Source organism: Gouania willdenowi, chromosome 18 (assembly GCF_900634775.1).
Source record: "Gouania willdenowi chromosome 18, fGouWil2.1, whole genome shotgun sequence".
NCBI lineage: Eukaryota > Metazoa > Chordata > Actinopteri > Blenniiformes > Gobiesocidae > Gouania > Gouania willdenowi.
The window spans coordinates 11,435,739-11,454,227 of NC_041061.1; the positions used below are offsets into that span (position 1 = coordinate 11,435,739).

Below are 18,489 nucleotides of genomic sequence, written 5' to 3' on the forward strand. Positions count from 1 at the left end.
ATTTAACCCCAAGGATATCATATCTGCCTCCAGAGAATGATTTTCAGAAAAGTGGTGACCAAGTTTTTGCATCGTCACTTTATTAGTTGAACACATGAATAACTTTGTGATGATGAAACCTTGACCTGTTCTCTAGCGCCACCATCAGACCAAACTTTTAAATTAGAGTTCATTTGTCTTGTAGGGAACCAAAACCCACCCACAGGCGTGAGTTCATCCATTATTGGCACTTCCTTAAGCTAATAGCGCACTAGCGGATAAAAATAAATATTCTATTGGCTTGAAAAAAAGGTGCTAATGTTAATGGCACTGAGCCAATTGGAAGCAGTCTAACATCCAGGCATGTGACTTATAGTCCAGAGCGACTTATATGTGAAATTCATGGTGCGACTTAATTAAATATACAGTGAAATATCTCCCTCTATAGTCACAACTTGCCTATTCTTGTTTTCCTACTTTGAATTCATTTATTTCAAGTCATTCTGTATTACGTTAATTTAGGCTAAAGCTTGAAAATGATGATAGTGAGTCTATAAACCACATCAACAGAATGTGAATGATAAAGATAGTCCTTATTATACCCACCTATTATCCTGAAATAGTTCTAACGCATTATACCCATGGGGTCAATCTGACCCCAGCGATATTTGCCTCCAGAAAATGATTGTTGACCAAGTTTTTGTGTCAGGCACTTTGTTAATTTGTCGAACACATAAATAACCCCTTGGTAATATAACTCTGACTTGTTCTCTAGCGCCACCATCAGGCTAAACTTTTAAATTCTAATGAATTTATCTTGAATTGTTTTCATCCAATTCTTCTCAAATTTACTGACAACATTAATGACCACAAGAGTATGATACCACCTTTCCTGCAGCGCCACCATCAATTCAAACTTGAGTTAATGTATTTTTTATTGTGGGGGGACATATTTTTTACCCTTATTTATGAACCCTATTGATTGATGTTGGTGACCCCCTCCCCCCCTTCCTCTCACAACCATAGTGTATTTACTACTTAAGATGAGAATGCCTCAAAATCAAATCCTCCTCAAGTCAATGCTCTGTTTCAGACACATTATCCTCTACGTCACTCTTACTGTGAAAGAGCTTTTTCTAAAACCATATCATGTGTCAACTAAAAAGTATCAACTCTGCACCTGCAGGTGTGGGAATGTAAGGTCACACATGGGTCACACACACTAAGACAAACAGCTTGGGGGTCAAACTGACCCCAGAGGAACACTAATGCATGCAATATGTGTCCAGCAGATTGATAAAATCCAATGCTTAATCAATTGTGTCCATCAAATTATGAAAGATCATGAAATATAAAGCAAAAAAAAACAAAGTCAACTATTATTTTTTGAATGATAAATATTGATGGGGTCAAATTGACCCCTAGGATAATAGGAGGTGCTACTCATTAAACTTTGGATGCATTGTTTGGTGCAGAGGTGTGTGTGCGTAAGGAGGAGAAATCAGATACACACAAGGCTGTAAAAACAAAGGAAAACATGCACAACACACGCCACGATCAATGGAGGAAGAGATGAAATGTCAAGCCTTCACCCCCCACTTCTCCGACAGCTGCTGGACGACTCGCTATAGCTTCTATCCTCACCGTTAGCTCACCTTAATGACTGTTTAAATGTCCGAGACGCTACAAAGACAGGTTCACCTCACTGATAAACTCCCTCAGTTGCCTGGTTACCTGCCCGAGCAGGTTTTCCTCCACAGTTATTGTGAGATTAGACAAGACGGGAGGGCAAAAAGGGGACGAAACCTGATATGCGAGGATATTACAGTCAATGGTCCTCCTCCTCCTCCTGTTTTAACTCCATCTCTACACACAAAATAAGCTTCTTGTGAAACAGTGGGAGCCATTCTCTGTCCAGCTCACAGGGCCGCCTTTCTTACGCCCGTCTCTTTTTACTAAAGATGGACGGATAAGGAAGAGAAGCTAAAAAAGAACAGGTCTTATGCCCCACTGCAAACAAACATGTGACACAAATTTGCTAGAATGAAACATTTAATGTGGATTTCGATTAGATTTTGGATAATTCCCATTTATTGGTGTAACTAAACAACACTGCGTTGCCCTTCTGTGTGTTTTTTTTTTTTTTTTATTCCAGCAATTTCATTTTGTCTTCTTTTTTGAAATATATTGAGAATTCATTATTCAGGCCATTTTTTTCAGGGAATTTACTTTGAAATTGACTTTAATCTCACGACATGTTTCGACTGCAACTGTCAGTCTTCCTCAGAGGTGTCTATCGATACATCAAAGCAATCTACAGATACCTCTACGGTAGACTGACAGTTGGCAGATGTCAGGAAATTAAAGTAAATTGCAAAGTAATAAAATGGAATAGAAATAGTCCTGATGATTTTGAACAAAATGAATTTTGACTAAAACTTAGTTGCATTTTAGACAAAATTTAAGACAATGACCAAAACTAAATAAAAATTTGCTATGTTGAGGTTCCGTTAATTCAGACAAGTTTTTTTCAGGAAATTTACTTTAACCCTGACATGTTTCAATTGCCAATTGTCAGTCTTCTTCAGAGGCATCTAAAGATAATTAGTTTTTGTCCAAATGTCTTCATCAGGACTATTTCTGTTATACAGTATATTTTACTAGTATTAATCAACTGAATGACATTAGGATTTTAGTGGACTAAAGTTTTATGCTTACGCATAAATAAAAAAAAAAAAATAATAAATCAATTACCTTTTGAGTCAAAAAGCTTACTTCCTATTGGTTTATTTACCCACATGTCCCGCCTTCCAGGCAACAAAAGTAGTTTTGATTGAAACTTAGTTCTGATTGGATTTTGTCCCATGTGGACAGCAACCTATAGTTTAGTTTTAATTATTTGAGGAAAATATCAATTCATATGTGTATAAATCCTTTTTAATTAGTCATGGTCTCGTTCCTGTCACTTTTATCACCTCAATTAATCGACGTAAAATAAACCAGAATGTTTTTTTTAGTCAACATGCTGCTGTTGTGGTTCTATTGTTTTGTATATTTGTATTATTTTTGTACATATTATTTCAATATTACTGGTGTTTTTCTATTTGCATTGTTTTATACTATTCTTATTTTACTCTATTTATTGTTTAAGGGCTTAATGGGGAACTTGGGAACATTATGTCACTATGTACATGTCATGCACATAGTGACAAATTAAAATCCCTGAGTTCTTGAATCAACACTGCTGTGCGTTAATCTGAATCTTTGGCCATTATGGCGCTCACAAGACATCAACAACATACAGTATTTATAGCTGCGTCCACCCTCAAAACAATAGCGTGACCGCTCCACCACTTAATCTAATATAAGGGCAGTTTAATGCCGTAATTGGAGCACATGAACGCACACCTTCTCCTGAATTAGATCTCTTGTGGAGTCATTAAATTACACCCTCTTCACCCTGACTGAAGCTCTCCACACTAAGTATTTACCGAGTCGATGGGGTGTGTACCGAGGCAATCTGAATACCTGCTGGAGATTTGTGTATCAAATATTAAATCCTTCACAGGCAACGGCACACACAAAAACACTTCATCACAGTTCATTGTTTCTGGAAGATTTTCCAAAAGGCATAAATCTCATTTAGCTCAGGTTTCGACCAATACGGGGAAAAAAAAAAAAAAAAGCACCGTGTGGGTAAAAAGTTAGCGCAGCCGCGTTAATGTGCGGAGGGTAAATGAATAATTATATAAATGGAGCACAGTGACACACAATACATGCAGCAAATAGAGTGCCCTTTTAATTATGCAGGAGACATCCGAAAGCAACAGCACTCCTCACACTCTGGGAAGCAGCTCAGTGAATACACCATCTTAGAAACAGAGCGGCGGAAGAATAGGGAGGAATGTAAAAAAGAAAAAGAAAGAAAGAAACTATGAGAGAAGAGATTAAAGAAAGAAACCTAGAAGAACAGCAACACCAAAGAAACTGGTCATGTGACTGCTACAGATGCACATCATGGGTTTTAAAACATAGTTGAAAGGAGGGGGGGGGGGGGGGGGGTTGCATGTGGATGCAATGAGAGTAAGAAGTAAAAATGTATTTTAGAAAGCCCACAAAAACTAAGCCTCGCTCCAAAAAAGACCAAACGAATAGTGCTGACACCGAGAAAAAAGAAAGATCAATAATGCATTAGATTTCCACAGAACGAAGGAAAAACATACAACAATGGGCTCCTTTTTTTTCCCTGAAAATGCAAACGAGCTTGATTCATTAAGTATTAATGTTGGTTTTTTTTGTTTTTTTTTACTGTTGATACTTAAAAAAAAAAAAAAAAAAAAAAAAAAAAAAAGCACACCTGGAGATAAAAACCACATTTACCACCCAAAATAAAATAAAAAAAAAGCAACCAGGAGATTAAGAAGAAGAAAAATAATAGGTGGTGGAAGAATGTCCAAATTCAAGGGTGGGGTGGTTGGACTGATGTGGAGGCATTAAGGAATGTTAATTGGCACCTTGTTGTCGGAACCTCTACCTTGCTCTGCTTTCTGCTTTTGTTCATGAGAAGAAAGAGGAGCCTTGTCATAGACAGAGGGCAGGGCAGGGCTTGACACACACACACACACACACACACACACACACACACAGACCCTGGACCGCAAACCAAAGCCTGATGTGAGTTGTCCACCACCGCACTGCACGTTTCCTGAGGTTAGAATCAGTGATACCCCTAACGGAAAACTTGACACACACACAAAAAAAAAACGTTGACGGATTCTGGTTCAAATCTCCCTCCTTGGTCTTAATCCAAACGACTTTTTTTTTTTTTTTTTTTTTTTTTTTTTTTTTCCAATATAGCATGTGAATGGCACTCCAAACCGAATCAGATCAATACCGCTAACGTGACACACATTAGCACCATAAAGGTAACAAGACTACTGAGACTAGCCCTGTCAGAACGCATTATGGTGAGGAAAACACTAAAAAGAAGAAGCAGAAAACAGTGAGGAGGAGTGGAGGGAAAGAAAAAAAGAAAGAACACTTAAGTGTGGCGTCTTACCTGCTTGTTGTACTTGTTGATGGTCTGAGTGCTGTATTCGGAGCAGTGGTCAGATCCAAGGGAAATGTTATCTCCGGTGCCGACGAAGGTGTTAGCAGGGGGCAGGTCCTGCACTGCCTGGTGCTTTTTTCCAGCTGTAGGCGACTGCGGGTGCAGCTGGACAGTGGGGAGGGGGGAGCTGGACTTGTAGTGTCGAGCCAGGTCGGGGCTCCCTGGTCCTCCGTTGACGGAGCGGTACCGGCCCATTCCTGGACTGTCCGAGAGCTTCTCGTTCACGCCGTCGTAGCGCTGACCATTGGGCTTGGACGCCTCCACGGTGACAATGCTGCTGTAGAGCGGCTGTTTGGACTTCTGTCTCTTCTTATCTTTCTTAGGCTTCTTGGATTTGTCGTGCTGCTGAGGTGTGAAGAAGTCCTCGTGGTCCTTCTTGCCGGCCTCGTAGCCGTTCTTATTCTTGGGACGGCAGTAACGAGCCATGACGACGACCAGAATGATGAGGATGACAGTCATGATGCCTGAAACTACTCCGATCACAATGCTGAGTCGCTGTTTGCTGAGGTCGTAGTTGGGATCACCGGCAATGTTGGTGTTGAGTGACGTACTCAGGCTTTTAGATACTTGGGCCTCCACGACACTAGAGTTAGAGAGAGTCTCATTGACAAAGACGTGAACCAGGGTGGTGGTGCTCTGTGACGGCTGCCCGCTGTCGTTCACCTGCACCACCAACCTGTGGAGGCCATAGTGCTTCTGCTCCAGCTTGGCCATCAGTGAAATGACCCCCGTGGCTCCATCGATTTCAAACAACTTGAAAGGGTTTCCCCCGATGATGCTGTAGTTCAGGTCAGCATTGATGCCGGTGTCTGTATCAGTGGCAATGACGGTTCTGACCACAGTCCGGATGTTACTTGAGGGAGGGAGGAGGGTGTAGGAGCTGTTTATGGGGAAAGTGACTGTGGGTGCATTGTCATTGTCATCCATGACGAAGAGGGAAACAGTGGCGGTTGCCGACCTGGGGGGGTCACCTCCATCCACAGCTTTCACTCGAAACGTGTAGGTTGTTTTCATTTCCCGGTCAAAGGAGAGTGTGGAAAAAATTGTTCCAGTTTCATTTTCAATGGAAAAGATTTCTTCTTCCTCCTCAATAAAAAGACCCATCTCTGCATTTTCTCCTTTGTCTGCATCAATCACCGTTACCATGCCAACTGGACTGTTTGGATCCAGATTTTCTTTGACGTAGAATGTAAACACGTCTTGCATAAACTTTGGTTCGTTGTCATTTTTGTCAGCCACAAGGACAACAACTGTTGCAGATCCCTGCAGAGTGTTAATACCTTTATCTTTGGCTATCACCTTAAATTCATAGCGCTCCTTCTGCTCCCTGTCCAGGATGGTGTTTACTCGAACATCTCCACTGTCGGCATCGATAGAGAAAATCCCATTTACTGATGGATCCAGGGAATAGGCAATTTCAGCATTCTTCCCACTATCCGCATCAATAGCATTCACAGTTGTCACCCTCTCACCGGGGGCATTATTTTCAGGGAAAGACACCTCAACAACATTTTGGCTGAAGATAGGAGGGTTGTCGTTAGTGTCACCAACTTTGACAATAAGAGAGTTATTACTTGCCAGACTGGGGCTTCCAGAGTCCACAGCGACTATGACCACGTTGTATTCCTGTATGGCCTCGTAGTCCAGCGTTGCAGACGTGTGGAGGAAATATTTCTTTTTATTCTGCTCGCCTTCCATCTCACTGGCCGGTTTCAGCTGAAAGGGAACATCTCCCACAACTGTACAGGTCACGATGCCGTTCTCCCCCTGGTCACGGTCGGACACCTGAACCAAGGCTATGGGGGTGTCCACCACTACATCCTCAGCGACGTTAGCAACTCCATCTTTTAGAAAAATTCGACCAATTTTTCTGATTTCTATAGCAGGCACGTTGTCATTTTCGTCCTTGATGTTTAACACCACTGTGGCCTTGTCCACTTTGGGGGGCTGGCCTCGGTCTCGGGCCATGACGGTGAACCTCAGCTGGCTGACTTCTTCGCGGTCGATGCGGTGCAACACACTCAGCCACCCCGTGCTCTCATCCAACCTCAGCAGCCTCCTCACTGACTCTGTGGCTGCCCCGAACACATACTCTATCTGACCGTTAACCCCCACGTCTGCGTCGGCTGCTTTCAGCTGCAGGATGGGGGAACCGGGGGAACTGTTCTCTGGCAGGTCAGCTTCGTACACACTCTTTTCAAACCTGGGGCTGTTGTCGTTAACATCAGTGATCATTACTCTCAGAATGGCCTGAGATGAGCGTGGGGGATCACCTCCATCCCTCACACGTAGAGTCAGCTCATAAGAGTCCCTCTGCTCCCTGTCTAAGGCTCCTTTAATGATGAGTTGGGGCTGTTTCTCTCCATCGGTGGTGTCAGCAACTTGCAGTTCAAAGACACTGCTCCGGCTTGCCCCCTCCTCAAACCTTCTCTTCCCCGAGTACGAATCCCCAGAGGAGCGCCTGGAGTTCTCACCATTATCCTGAATCAGCTCGTATCTCTCAATGCCATTCCTTCCAAAATCTCTGTCTGTGGCTGTGGGCAGCAGATAAAGGGTTCCTATGGGTCTATTCTCTTCCACAGACAGTGTCAGCACAGGGGACGGGAATGATGGTGTGTTGTCATTTATATCTAATATGATGACTTTCCCTTCGAAGAGATCCACCCAGCTCTGGGCTGGTCCGATCACAGACACCTCAAAATCTATAAAACACTCGTTTTCATCGAAAATCATTTGGCACTGTTGGAGTTTCTCCCGGTCTATCCGCCTTTCATTAGTGGTCAGCTCACCTGTGATGTTGTCTATTTTGAAAAAATCTGAGCCTGATTCCAGAGTGAACGTCACCTCACCAGAGCCGGCCACAATGCCCAGGTCTCCGGCCACGTTCCCCACTCTGACGTCCGCCGGTCCCTCTTCTGCCAGGCGGTATCGGAGCACCTGCTTGGCTTCGGGCTGATGCACAACGAGCTGCAGGATGAGTATCAGATAGTACAAATAGTCCACTGCACAAGTAGTCCTCATAGTTCCAAACTGGGAGGGGAAATGTCCTCTTTAGTGGAAAAATAAGTAGGAAAAAAAACGAAATCACTTGGAGGTAAGTCAGATTATGTGAAACGTTCCGGATTTTTCATCCTCTGCTGTAAGAAGAAGCAGAGCACTGTCTCACCTCCCTCCCTCTCTCTCTCTCTCTCTCTCTCTCTGTCCTCCGCTTTCCTTTCCTTCCCAATCAGTCCTGGATGTAAGTGTGAATTTCCTTATTTTAGAAATTAACAAGAGCCAAACGCGCACACCAGGGCGCGCTCCGGACGCAGCACCAAAAAATGTGGGGGTCCTGCACGTAAAAGGAAAAAAAAAAAAAAAAAAAAAGAAGAAGAAGAGGCGGAGGAAAAAGAAAACAAAGAAGAAGAAGAAAAAAAAAACCTTATAGTCCAAACATGATTTCAGTCCACGTCTCAGATTTCTTCATCAACAGTGATTGTGTGAAGCTGCATGCATTATCCTCGAGGATCAGTTTTCCAAACTCATCCCACGGGCTGCGTTGTGCGCGTAAAAAGCTGAACGGGCTGGATGTGGATGTGGATGGAATCACCTGCTTCGGTTTCCCTCGCAGCGGAACAGTGGAGAGAAAGCGTCTCTTCAAAATTCAAAATAATGTTGAGCCACAAAAAAGGAGAGGAACAATGTTCATATTCCCAGGTTTGGAACTCGGTTTGCGCCCCGTTGCACGTTCAGCCTTGTTTCCTCACCTGCAGACGCACCGCATGTGTTGGCAGCCTCTGTCTGCAGCACCGAGAGAGGGATTCACTAATGATATTGCAGAGTCTCTCTCTCTCTCTCTCTCTCTCTCTCTCTCTCTCTCTGCACCTCCCCTTGCCTCCCCCTCCCACCCCTTTCTCCCCACAGCCGGTCGGACTTGCACCAGTGGGGTCAGCGGACAGTTTTTCTCAGGTCGGAGATGTTTGACAGGTGCTTCCTCCGCACTTTATGATGCTGCGTAAACGTGCATGTGCGGAAGAAGATGAAAATGGTGTGTGTGTGTGTGTGTGTGCGTGTGTGGTGAGGGAAAAAAAAAAAAAAAAAAAACTGCATCAGAGGGGCTTATGTTTGGAAAACGTCATCGCTACAATATGTTGGTGGCGCAAGGAAAAAAAAAAAAGGAAAAAAAAGCTGTTGCGCAACTTTTACGCACGGCGCACCTGCCTGATTTGTTACCTCTCCATTTCTCTGCGTGTTTGTGCGCGCGCGTGTGTGTGTCGGGCATCGGTACAGGGAGGACTGACCAGGATGGGACAGGATTTGCTGTGCTTTCACCTGTGGTTCATGCATCCGTGTGGTCTCCTTTTTCTCCTCTGCGAACTTTCAAGGCTGTGCATTTGCGCACGGAAAGAATTGAGCGCAACCCACGCGCACATCTCCCAATATCTCTTTATTCTGACTGACTTGACGCTGCGTAAGGGACGGTGTGTGTGTGTGTGTGTGTGTGTGTCCGTTCACCATGGTCGCATTAAAGCTCGTAAAGGAAGGAAACGGATCTCTCCAAAGTGGCGCGCTGTTACGCATAGGTGAGGTCTGTGTCCATCGCTGTGGGTTAGTAGTGTTTACTGTGCGGGTTTGCTTGCCTCAGCGTGAAGTTTACAGTGAATGAGCGTAATGAGTGGGTGTGGGGGTGTGTGTGTGTGTGGGGGGGGGGGGGGGGTGACATTCAGTCGGTCTCAGCAGCAGCAGCAGCAGGGCTCACAGGACGTTCTCTGAATTCCAGCAGTGGCTCTTATTCTCATCCTTGCTAAACAGCGCCCCCTTTTGTCCAATAAAATCTACACATTTTTTTTTTTTTTTTTTGTTCCCCTAATGAAGAAGGAAGCAGAGGAAACCATCCCAGGTTTCATCCGTTGTACTTTTGGTACACTCACAAGTTCACCTCAGGCATTTATTAGCACAGCCCAGGTGTTTGACACTAACAAGGGAAGCAGCGACGCAGCAACTTCTCAGATATGCTGTGTTTAATTCTTTGGCTCTAAAGGTGTTAACTGGAGCTAATGTGAAGTAGAAATGTGTCAGCAAAATGTCCTGATTTTGTTCAAACCTTCCAAAGAAATACATATTGATATCAGCATCCGTTGTCCGCACGCTTTAGGCAAAAAAAAGATCAAATAAAATAGCACGTTAAAATATATGAAAGTGACCCTTTAAAACAGGGACGGGCAACTCTATCACAACAATGATCTGATCCAAGGGCCACATTATCAACATTCATGTCAGCATTTTGTTAGTTTTTGTGTTCTTGTTGTAATTGTGTGTATTTTTCTGTGTTTTTGTTGTTTAATATGTGCGTTTTTGGGGTCACTTTCTGTATTTGTGTTCTTTTCTTTCATTTTCTGTCATTTTTGTGTAATATTGTTGACAGTTTGTCTGTGGAGCTATTCTGTAATATGGTGGGGGGGTTTTTTTGTGTGTTTTTGAAGTCATTGTGTGTGTTATTGTTGTTTTTTGTTTTCTTGTTGTAATTATGAGTAATTTTTTTGCCTTTTTGTTGTTGATTTGTGCATTTTCAGGGTCACCTTCTGTATTTTTGATCTTGTTTTCTGTCATTTTTGTGTATTTTTGTTATAAGTTTGTGTGTTTTTGGAGCTATTTTGCAACATGTTCTTGCTTTGTGTGTTTTTGTTGTCATTTTGTGTGTTTTGGAATTTGTTTCTGTACTTTGTGCATTTTGTATTATGTTGTTCTTGAATTACAAGTTTTGAGGTTTTGCTTTGGGGGCTGCAAAAATTTTGACCGAGGGCCACATGTGGCCCCTGGGTCGCCGGTTGCCTATTTGTCTGCTTTATAAGAAAGCCTTAAATTATCACAGGTTGTCCCTTGACTGCGTTTGTCAATTTCACCAATAATTCATCAGATTACTGATGAAATTTAAAGTATATGTTTACATTTTTAAGGCATTAATGTTGCTTTATTTTTTGTCGAGAAGCCATGATTATTTTTTTCTGTTTTGACGCACATATTTTGGACAGTTATTTCAACCCAGCATGTTTTGCAGAAAGGAATTAAAACAATGACGTAAAACACGTATTTGTAATGTAATTGTTATATTTAAAACAGGCAATAGATCAGGTGCAAAGAAATCAGGGACAAATATTTGGAAAGGAACATTCTAATGTCGATTTTATTGATCAATTCATTTATTCCCTTGATTTTTAATATAAAATGCAATTTTCTTTAATATTTGCTCATATATCAAAGCTAAATGGATTCTAAACTAGATTTCCATCCGTCCATTTATCCACTTTTCTCTGTGTTGCATTTACATGTTCTCCTTAAGAGTATGTAACGTGATAAAAGCCATTTTAAAAGCATATTTAAAGTGCAGCATGATGATATAGTTTAGTCATTTTCTATAGGTTTACCTGTGGTATGTTTTTGAACTTCCTGGTCTTCCGATGAAGACATTTTTGGCACTTTTAAACCCTTTCCACCACTTTTCCTACCTAATGTCACAAATGTTGACCCATTTTTGTCTTTTAACCATATTTCATGCTTATTTCTTCCCAATTTAACCACAGTCATGATTTGTCGCGTCCATTGTTTGCCAGTTTAAACTAATCGTTCCTATGTTGAAACTTTAAACTTTTTCCTGTATTTTTTTGGCCACCCTAAGTCACACCTTTTAACCATTTTCTATGATTTTTAAAATCATGGATGTTGTTCAGATAAATAAATAAATGTGGTTATCACAGATTCATAGAACAATAAATCATCATTTTGCTGACCCTTTATTCCCCCTTATAGATGGCCCTGTCTCCGCATTTTTCAGTGTCCATTAGGGATGTAACGATTAATCGTAAGGCAGTTAAAAATCGATTCATAGGTATCACGGTTGATATCGATTTTCTGAAAATTGAATCGCAGTACTTTTTTTAACCAGCAAAGGGCACTATCCACAAGTGTAGGCGGCGGGCGGAGTCTGCTAATACTTTCTTTCTGGCCGCCTTCTACTCTTAAATATGTTAATAAATGATTCATTACCCCTTTAGCACCGAAAGAATATCTGTAATATTACATGAATATCTGTAAAAGTCACGTTTTTCTATTAGCTCTGTCTACTAGCATAGCTTCTCTTCTTCACTGCAAGATATCTGCATGCCAACCGACCACTGTGTAACCAGCGCCCTCTACTGGTCCAAACAAATATGATGTAAATCAGTGCAATTGTTTTTTTTGTTTTTTTTAAAGTCCAATTGTTAAGGCACAAAATTCATTTTCAGTTGCACTTTTAAAAGAAAAAGAACTATTATGCAGTTTTGCATTGTTTATTATAGAACCAGAATTTAAATTAATAGGCTTCATTTTCATTTGTATTATTCCTTTATTTATTTCATTCAAGATTTATTTTTAGTTAAATTGCATTGTTTTGAATAGTTTATCAAGGAATTATTTTGACAATGAAAAATAAAAGGAGAATAGTACAGCATTTTCTAGTTTTTTTTCCCAAAAAAAAAATTTGTCTACAGTCCCATTTTGTAAAATAAATCGTGAGAGAATCGTATCATGAACCCAGTATCGTGAATCGAATCGTATCGGGAGTTGAGTGAATCGTTACATCCCTAGTGTCGATGTCTGTGTTCAACCACCTTCAGGTACAGTGGGGGTCCCTGGTCTTTGGCAGCTTTATTTTGGGGGTCGTAGGCTGAGAAGGTTGCGAACCACTGATTTACAAACACATTATTCAGACCAAAGGCACATGGATCTGGTACTAAATTGGAAAAAAAAAAAGGTCCACGTTTACAATTAGCATCATAAAATTGTTAGGAATCCACACAAATGCCCCGAAAACCATAATTTTATGGTTATTTCTTCGAGGTTTACCCAGATTAATGACAATTGTGCCCATGAAATAGAGTTTAAAAACCAGCCAATCTGGCAGCGCTGATTCCACCTAAAGCTTTGCTTTGCTGCACAAAAGGGTTGGAAGTCTTTCTCTCTCTCTCATAACCAGTCAGATCAAAAACAACAAAACACTATCTCCGTGCCCTGAGGCCGCGAAAACATCCAAACACAAGTGGAAACGAGCACGTCGGTCAGACATCGGCAACTGGTGGCCCTCGGTCTAATTTTGTGCAGCCCCCAAAACAAATCCCTTAAAATTGTATTTCAAGAAGTTGGAAGGAATAAAAAGCCCAAGAAACCAACAACAAAATGCACAAAGTAGACAAAAAATTCCCAAAATACACAAAATGATTCGTAAAACACAAAATGACAACAAAGACACAGACACAGCAACCACTTAAACAAAATGACTATAAAAAAAAACACCACGTTACAGAATAGCTCCAAAGACACACAAACTGTCAACAAAATTGCACAAAAAAAACAGGAAAATGCAGAAAACAAGACCAAAAATACAGGAAGTGACCTCAAAAATGCACAAATCGACAACAAAAATGCAGAAAATTACAGAAAAACACACAAAATGACTACAAAAATGCAAAATAAATGACAAAAAACATGCAGATAATTACAAGAACACCAAAAATAACAAAAACACATAATGACTCCAAAAACGCACAAATGGACAACAAAAACGCAGAAAATGACAGAAAAATGCACATAATTACAACAAGAACACAAAAAATAACAAAAACACACATAATGACTCAAAAAACACACACAACAAACAGACACAAAGAGTTCAAAAAACACACCAAATGACAACAAAAACACACTAAGCAACAACATAATACAGAATAGGTCCAAAGACACACAAACTGTTCACATAAATTCACAAAAATGACCCTGAAAACGCACAAATAAAAAACAAAAATTCAAAAACACACATAATGACTCCAAAAACTAAGAAAATGACGACAAAAACACACCACATTACAGAATAGCTCCAAATACACACAAACTGTCAACGATATTGCACAAAAAATGACTGGGAAAAAAAAAAAAACAGAAAACAAGAACAAAAACAGAAACACACACAATGACAACAAGAACACAAAAAATAACAAAAACACGCAATGACTCCAAAAACAAACAAAATGACTACAAAAATGCAGAAAATGATCATTATCAATTCAAATGTTCAGAAAATGCCAGATCATCCAAAAGAACTTGTCAGGAGTTTAAAAACACAGATATTTCCAGGCGCTCCCACGCCTCGATATAGATAAACATGACAACCAACTAAAGATGAGACATTCTTTTGGTCTCTGATTCTGATCAGAAGATTGGAATTTCTGATCAGAATGTGTGAACGTGGCACCGTGGATGAACTCTGGTTTCTTCCCTTTCAGATCCACGTCGCCGACGCTCTAGTAGTACATCCATCTTTGGTTTCCTTTGCTCACGCACACAGAGGAGATGTGTTAATGAAATGTGAGAAAGGAAAATGAAAAAGCGAGATGATTGCACTGTCTGCTGAATGAATGCTTTCTATTTTAAAGACAGATAACGCCTGGCCCGTCTTTATTTCCACAATATCTCCTGTGATGCTGTAACTAACGCCTCATATTTCCTGGATCGACCACATTGAGGGAAGCAGAAGTATAAAAAAAAACCAAAAAAAACATGTGGCTCGTACATGTTCGCCCCATTGATTTGACACATTTAGCCATCAAGGCTTTTATCCAGAGAGGAGCCTAAATTCTACTCATGTAATAGTCATTATATAGTTAATTATTTATGTGCAGCAAAAGAGCCTATACAGCATATACGTTTTCATCACATTCATCTTCTTCGGCGCTGTTCTGTTAAGTGCTTTCTCTACATTTATCAAAAGCTCTGAGGAGAAAAATAGATAAATAAATAAATAAAGGTGGCGACGCAGACAAATGCTGCGGTTTGAAATAATTAGCTTGAAAAAAGCAAGAGATCACACAAACACAGCTCCACAAAGAAAGGATCTTTTTTTTTAAAAAGATGGTCAAACATGGAATAAACTTACGTTCTGAAATGACCTTTGTTTAGGTTTATGCTCAGAAATGTTTTTGTAGCTTGTGTGAGGCCAGGAAAAGGGCACAGAAGTTAAGATTTCAAAATAAAAGACAGTGAATGGTGAAGGAAAAGATATTCAAACATTAGCTGACCAATCTGTCTATTAACAAATAATCAAGTTTCTTTTTTTTTTTTTTTTTTTTTTTTAAATTTTCATTAGTGTTCTGGGTATTTTATTTTTGAAAAAATGCTACTTCCCCTGTTACGCGCATTACTTCTTTTCGTGACTGCACTTGATTAGACTTTGAGGTGCACTTACTACACTTATGGCAAACTGTTTAAGCTTTTACTTGCTATTCTGGATATTGGTTAGTCCAAAAAAATTAAAAAAATGTAAAAAGCTTTCCAGATATCTCGAGCATTATTGCGCCTATAAAAGAAACTGTCACGTTCCCCATTCATGTCTATGGGGGTACGTCATCAGATGTATCTACCCCAGGTCAAATTATCTTCAACTCTCCTCTATTAAAGATATTTCTACTGTTAGTTATAAATATCTGAAATTACGTCTCCACTTCGCAAAATTACGTACTCCACTCGGCTCAAACGTTGTTTATTTACATTATCATCCTTACAAATAAATTTGGTGCTAGTCAAAGGGGTAGATTAGCCGCTGTGGCTACGCTAGTAGATTCTATGATATATCATGGTTCATTTAACCCATTAAAGACTGTCTCATGGTCTTTTAGTGGGTTACAGATTAGTAGTTGGGGACTAACAGCCCCCATTTGAATACGTCAACATGCTAAAAGAGTAGCTAAACCCCGAATTTCTGTTGAAATAAAGCGTATTGAGGTAATAAGTGACGGTAACTTTTGACATTTTAGTGAAAGTATTTCAATTTAACATATTTTGTTGTGAAAACATAAGAGTGACTGCCCGCTACTGGTTGAAACCCGACTATTACAATCAAGTTTTGCTATTGGCTGAGATGGAGGCGGCTGTGTCACGGACCACCACTCTTGGCCCCGCCCCTTTCTATTAAAACTAACACCTGTGGATTTGTAATCTGTGGCGAGTCGGTTGGATTGAGAGAATTACTGGTAGAACGTTATAGTGATTATTGTGTAGCTAGTTAGCGTAGCATAGATTGTTAGGCACACTCTGTACTATAGACTACAAACCCAATGAGTGTATACTGTCTACTATAGACTATACATACGATTAGGATGATGAGCGTTCTCACTGAAGTATACTTCCAAGTTTCCCAAGATGCATTTCAAACCTACAGTGACAAAAACCTGAAGCACACTGAGGCTAAATATCTTTGTTGACTTTCCACCTTTAAAAGTTCTGAAAACATTTTAAGTGAGAAAGTGACCAAGTAGAATATCAACATGTGGTCATGTGATCCAGAAAACTTGCGTAGACGCGTTTAATTGTGACATTTCAGGGTTTTTCTCAGACCCTCCATTGTGCTACTGACGAAACTTCCGGTTAAGTTTTCAACAAGAGCTCTATTTACAAAAGGGTTAAAAAAAAAAAAAAAACTCATGGAACAGATGCTTTTATTTTGAAAAAGGGATGTTTGAATTTCAGCTTGAAGCCGGTCCCAGGACGATTTTACGTTCCGCTCGCAAAGCATCATGGGGTGTGACTAGTGTGCCCATCGTGCATACTTAAAAAATGTCCTAATATAGTATACATCTGGGTATTTCTTGTATACTCAATCTTTTCATACTATATAATGTGAACGCATTACATATTCATTTTGACGTCAAACTCATTAAGAGTCGTACGTTAGGATGACATTTCGAACACAGCCATAGTGAGTATTGAGTAGCTAGTTAGCATAGCATTGATTGTTCTTTGGAAATCCTAGAGTATAGGCTGGGCGTGTCTTAACTACTCCAGAAGCCCCTCCCATAATTAAGGCGTTTTTTGAATTTCCAACCTATAGACGGACATCAGCCAAAACCTTGGGGTTTAGATTAGCACGTTAGCTTAACAATTGAACAGTTGTACCTAATTAAAAGGCTGGTGGTTGTATCTCAGCAGAAGAGAAGCCATATTGAAAGAACCCTGTGATGATTTCTGGCAGACATTTCAATTTACACCTCAGCAGACAACTTCTGGCAACAAGCTAGTGTTTTATTCACAGGCACATGTCAGTTTATTTAAAAGATGGCTGTGAGAACAGAGGGAATGTGTTATTATAATAAAATATTCTTCGTTTATGGGAACAAAGTTGGTCACCACCTCTAGCTCTGCTAAATTTTTCATCACTCTCTCGTGAATCTTAGTGTTGGCACCAGAATCAGAGACAGGCTCATTAGCTTAAGGCTAACCTGGATGTGTGTTCCTCACCATGACGGTAGAGAAGTAGCTGCACATGGACTAGCATCTGCGTTAGACTCAGTGTTTGTTGAAAGTGGTGCCAGAATGAGAGCAAGACGAGGGAACGTCACCTACACGCGGATGGGAAGCGCGGGAAGTGTGGCTCGGAGCGACTTTTCTTCTGCTTCGTTGATGTGTGTTCTCGCTGAAAACAGAACAACAAAAACAAAAAAAGTGTGAAAGTTTTTTTTTTTTTGACAGGTGCTCCTTTTGAAATATGAATGTGGGTAATTTGGCCTCAGACGTTCACGCTGTGTGATTGCTAGCGCTCCTTTGTTGTTGAAAGGACCTGCTAATTAGCATTCTGGCATCAGGTAGTTAGCACAATGTTAACAATTTTCAGCAAAGATTTTTCAAATTGTTGTCTGCTTCTTGTCAAAAAACATAATAGCCCATATTTTCTGTGAAGGTACACCGTTCAAATTGAATTTAGGATATTTAACTACAATAAAATGTCAGTCAAACGTTAGACTTTTTGGACAAGAAATATTTATTTATTTATTTATTTTTGTAACACATTGGTTTCCACAGATAACCATGGACAAATTCTGCACTGAAAATACAGAAAGAATGAGAGAATAAAAAGTGTGAAGGACTTTGTATTTACAGTATGTGTAATATCAACACTTTTTTAAAAAAGCTTAATATATGAGTTAGCTGCTCTGAAGCTATGGTCACCTCGAACTGGACTGCACACTGATACTGATCAATTGATTATTTGAAAAAATAAAGTACACTTTATGTATTTTATTTTCAGTCCCAAATACAACAATTCTTTTTTTTTTTTACAATGACACTTATTGTATTAATAATAATGTTGTATTTCAATGGAAAAAACAACATTTCCACATGAGTAAGTATATGTCCCTGACAGAGAGGAAGAAACCAGAAGCAGAAGCAGGTTGTGTTCGAAATCTCATACTGACGTATTACTCATACTAAGTCTGACATCAAAATGAGTGTGCAGTGCAATCACATTAGATAGTATGGAAAGATTGAGTATGCAAGAAATACACCAATGTATACTATTTTAGAACATTTTTGAAGTATACACGGTGGACACACTC

At 40.2% G+C, this 18,489-nt stretch overlaps 1 protein-coding gene across 6 annotated transcripts in view; it reads right to left on the minus strand.

The window, feature by feature from the left end:
• Positions 1–8,867, minus strand: part of pcdh7b (protocadherin 7b) — a 149,429-nt gene extending 140,562 nt beyond the window's left edge. For all 6 annotated transcript variants that reach the window (XM_028473895.1, XM_028473894.1, XM_028473893.1 and 3 more), the window contains exon 1: positions 5,039–8,867. In XM_028473895.1, coding sequence (XP_028329696.1) covers positions 5,039–8,110 — 3,072 coding nt within the window. In that variant the 5' untranslated portion in view covers positions 8,111–8,867. The remainder of the gene's footprint in view (positions 1–5,038) is intronic.
• Between the last annotated feature and the right edge of the window lie 9,622 nt (positions 8,868–18,489).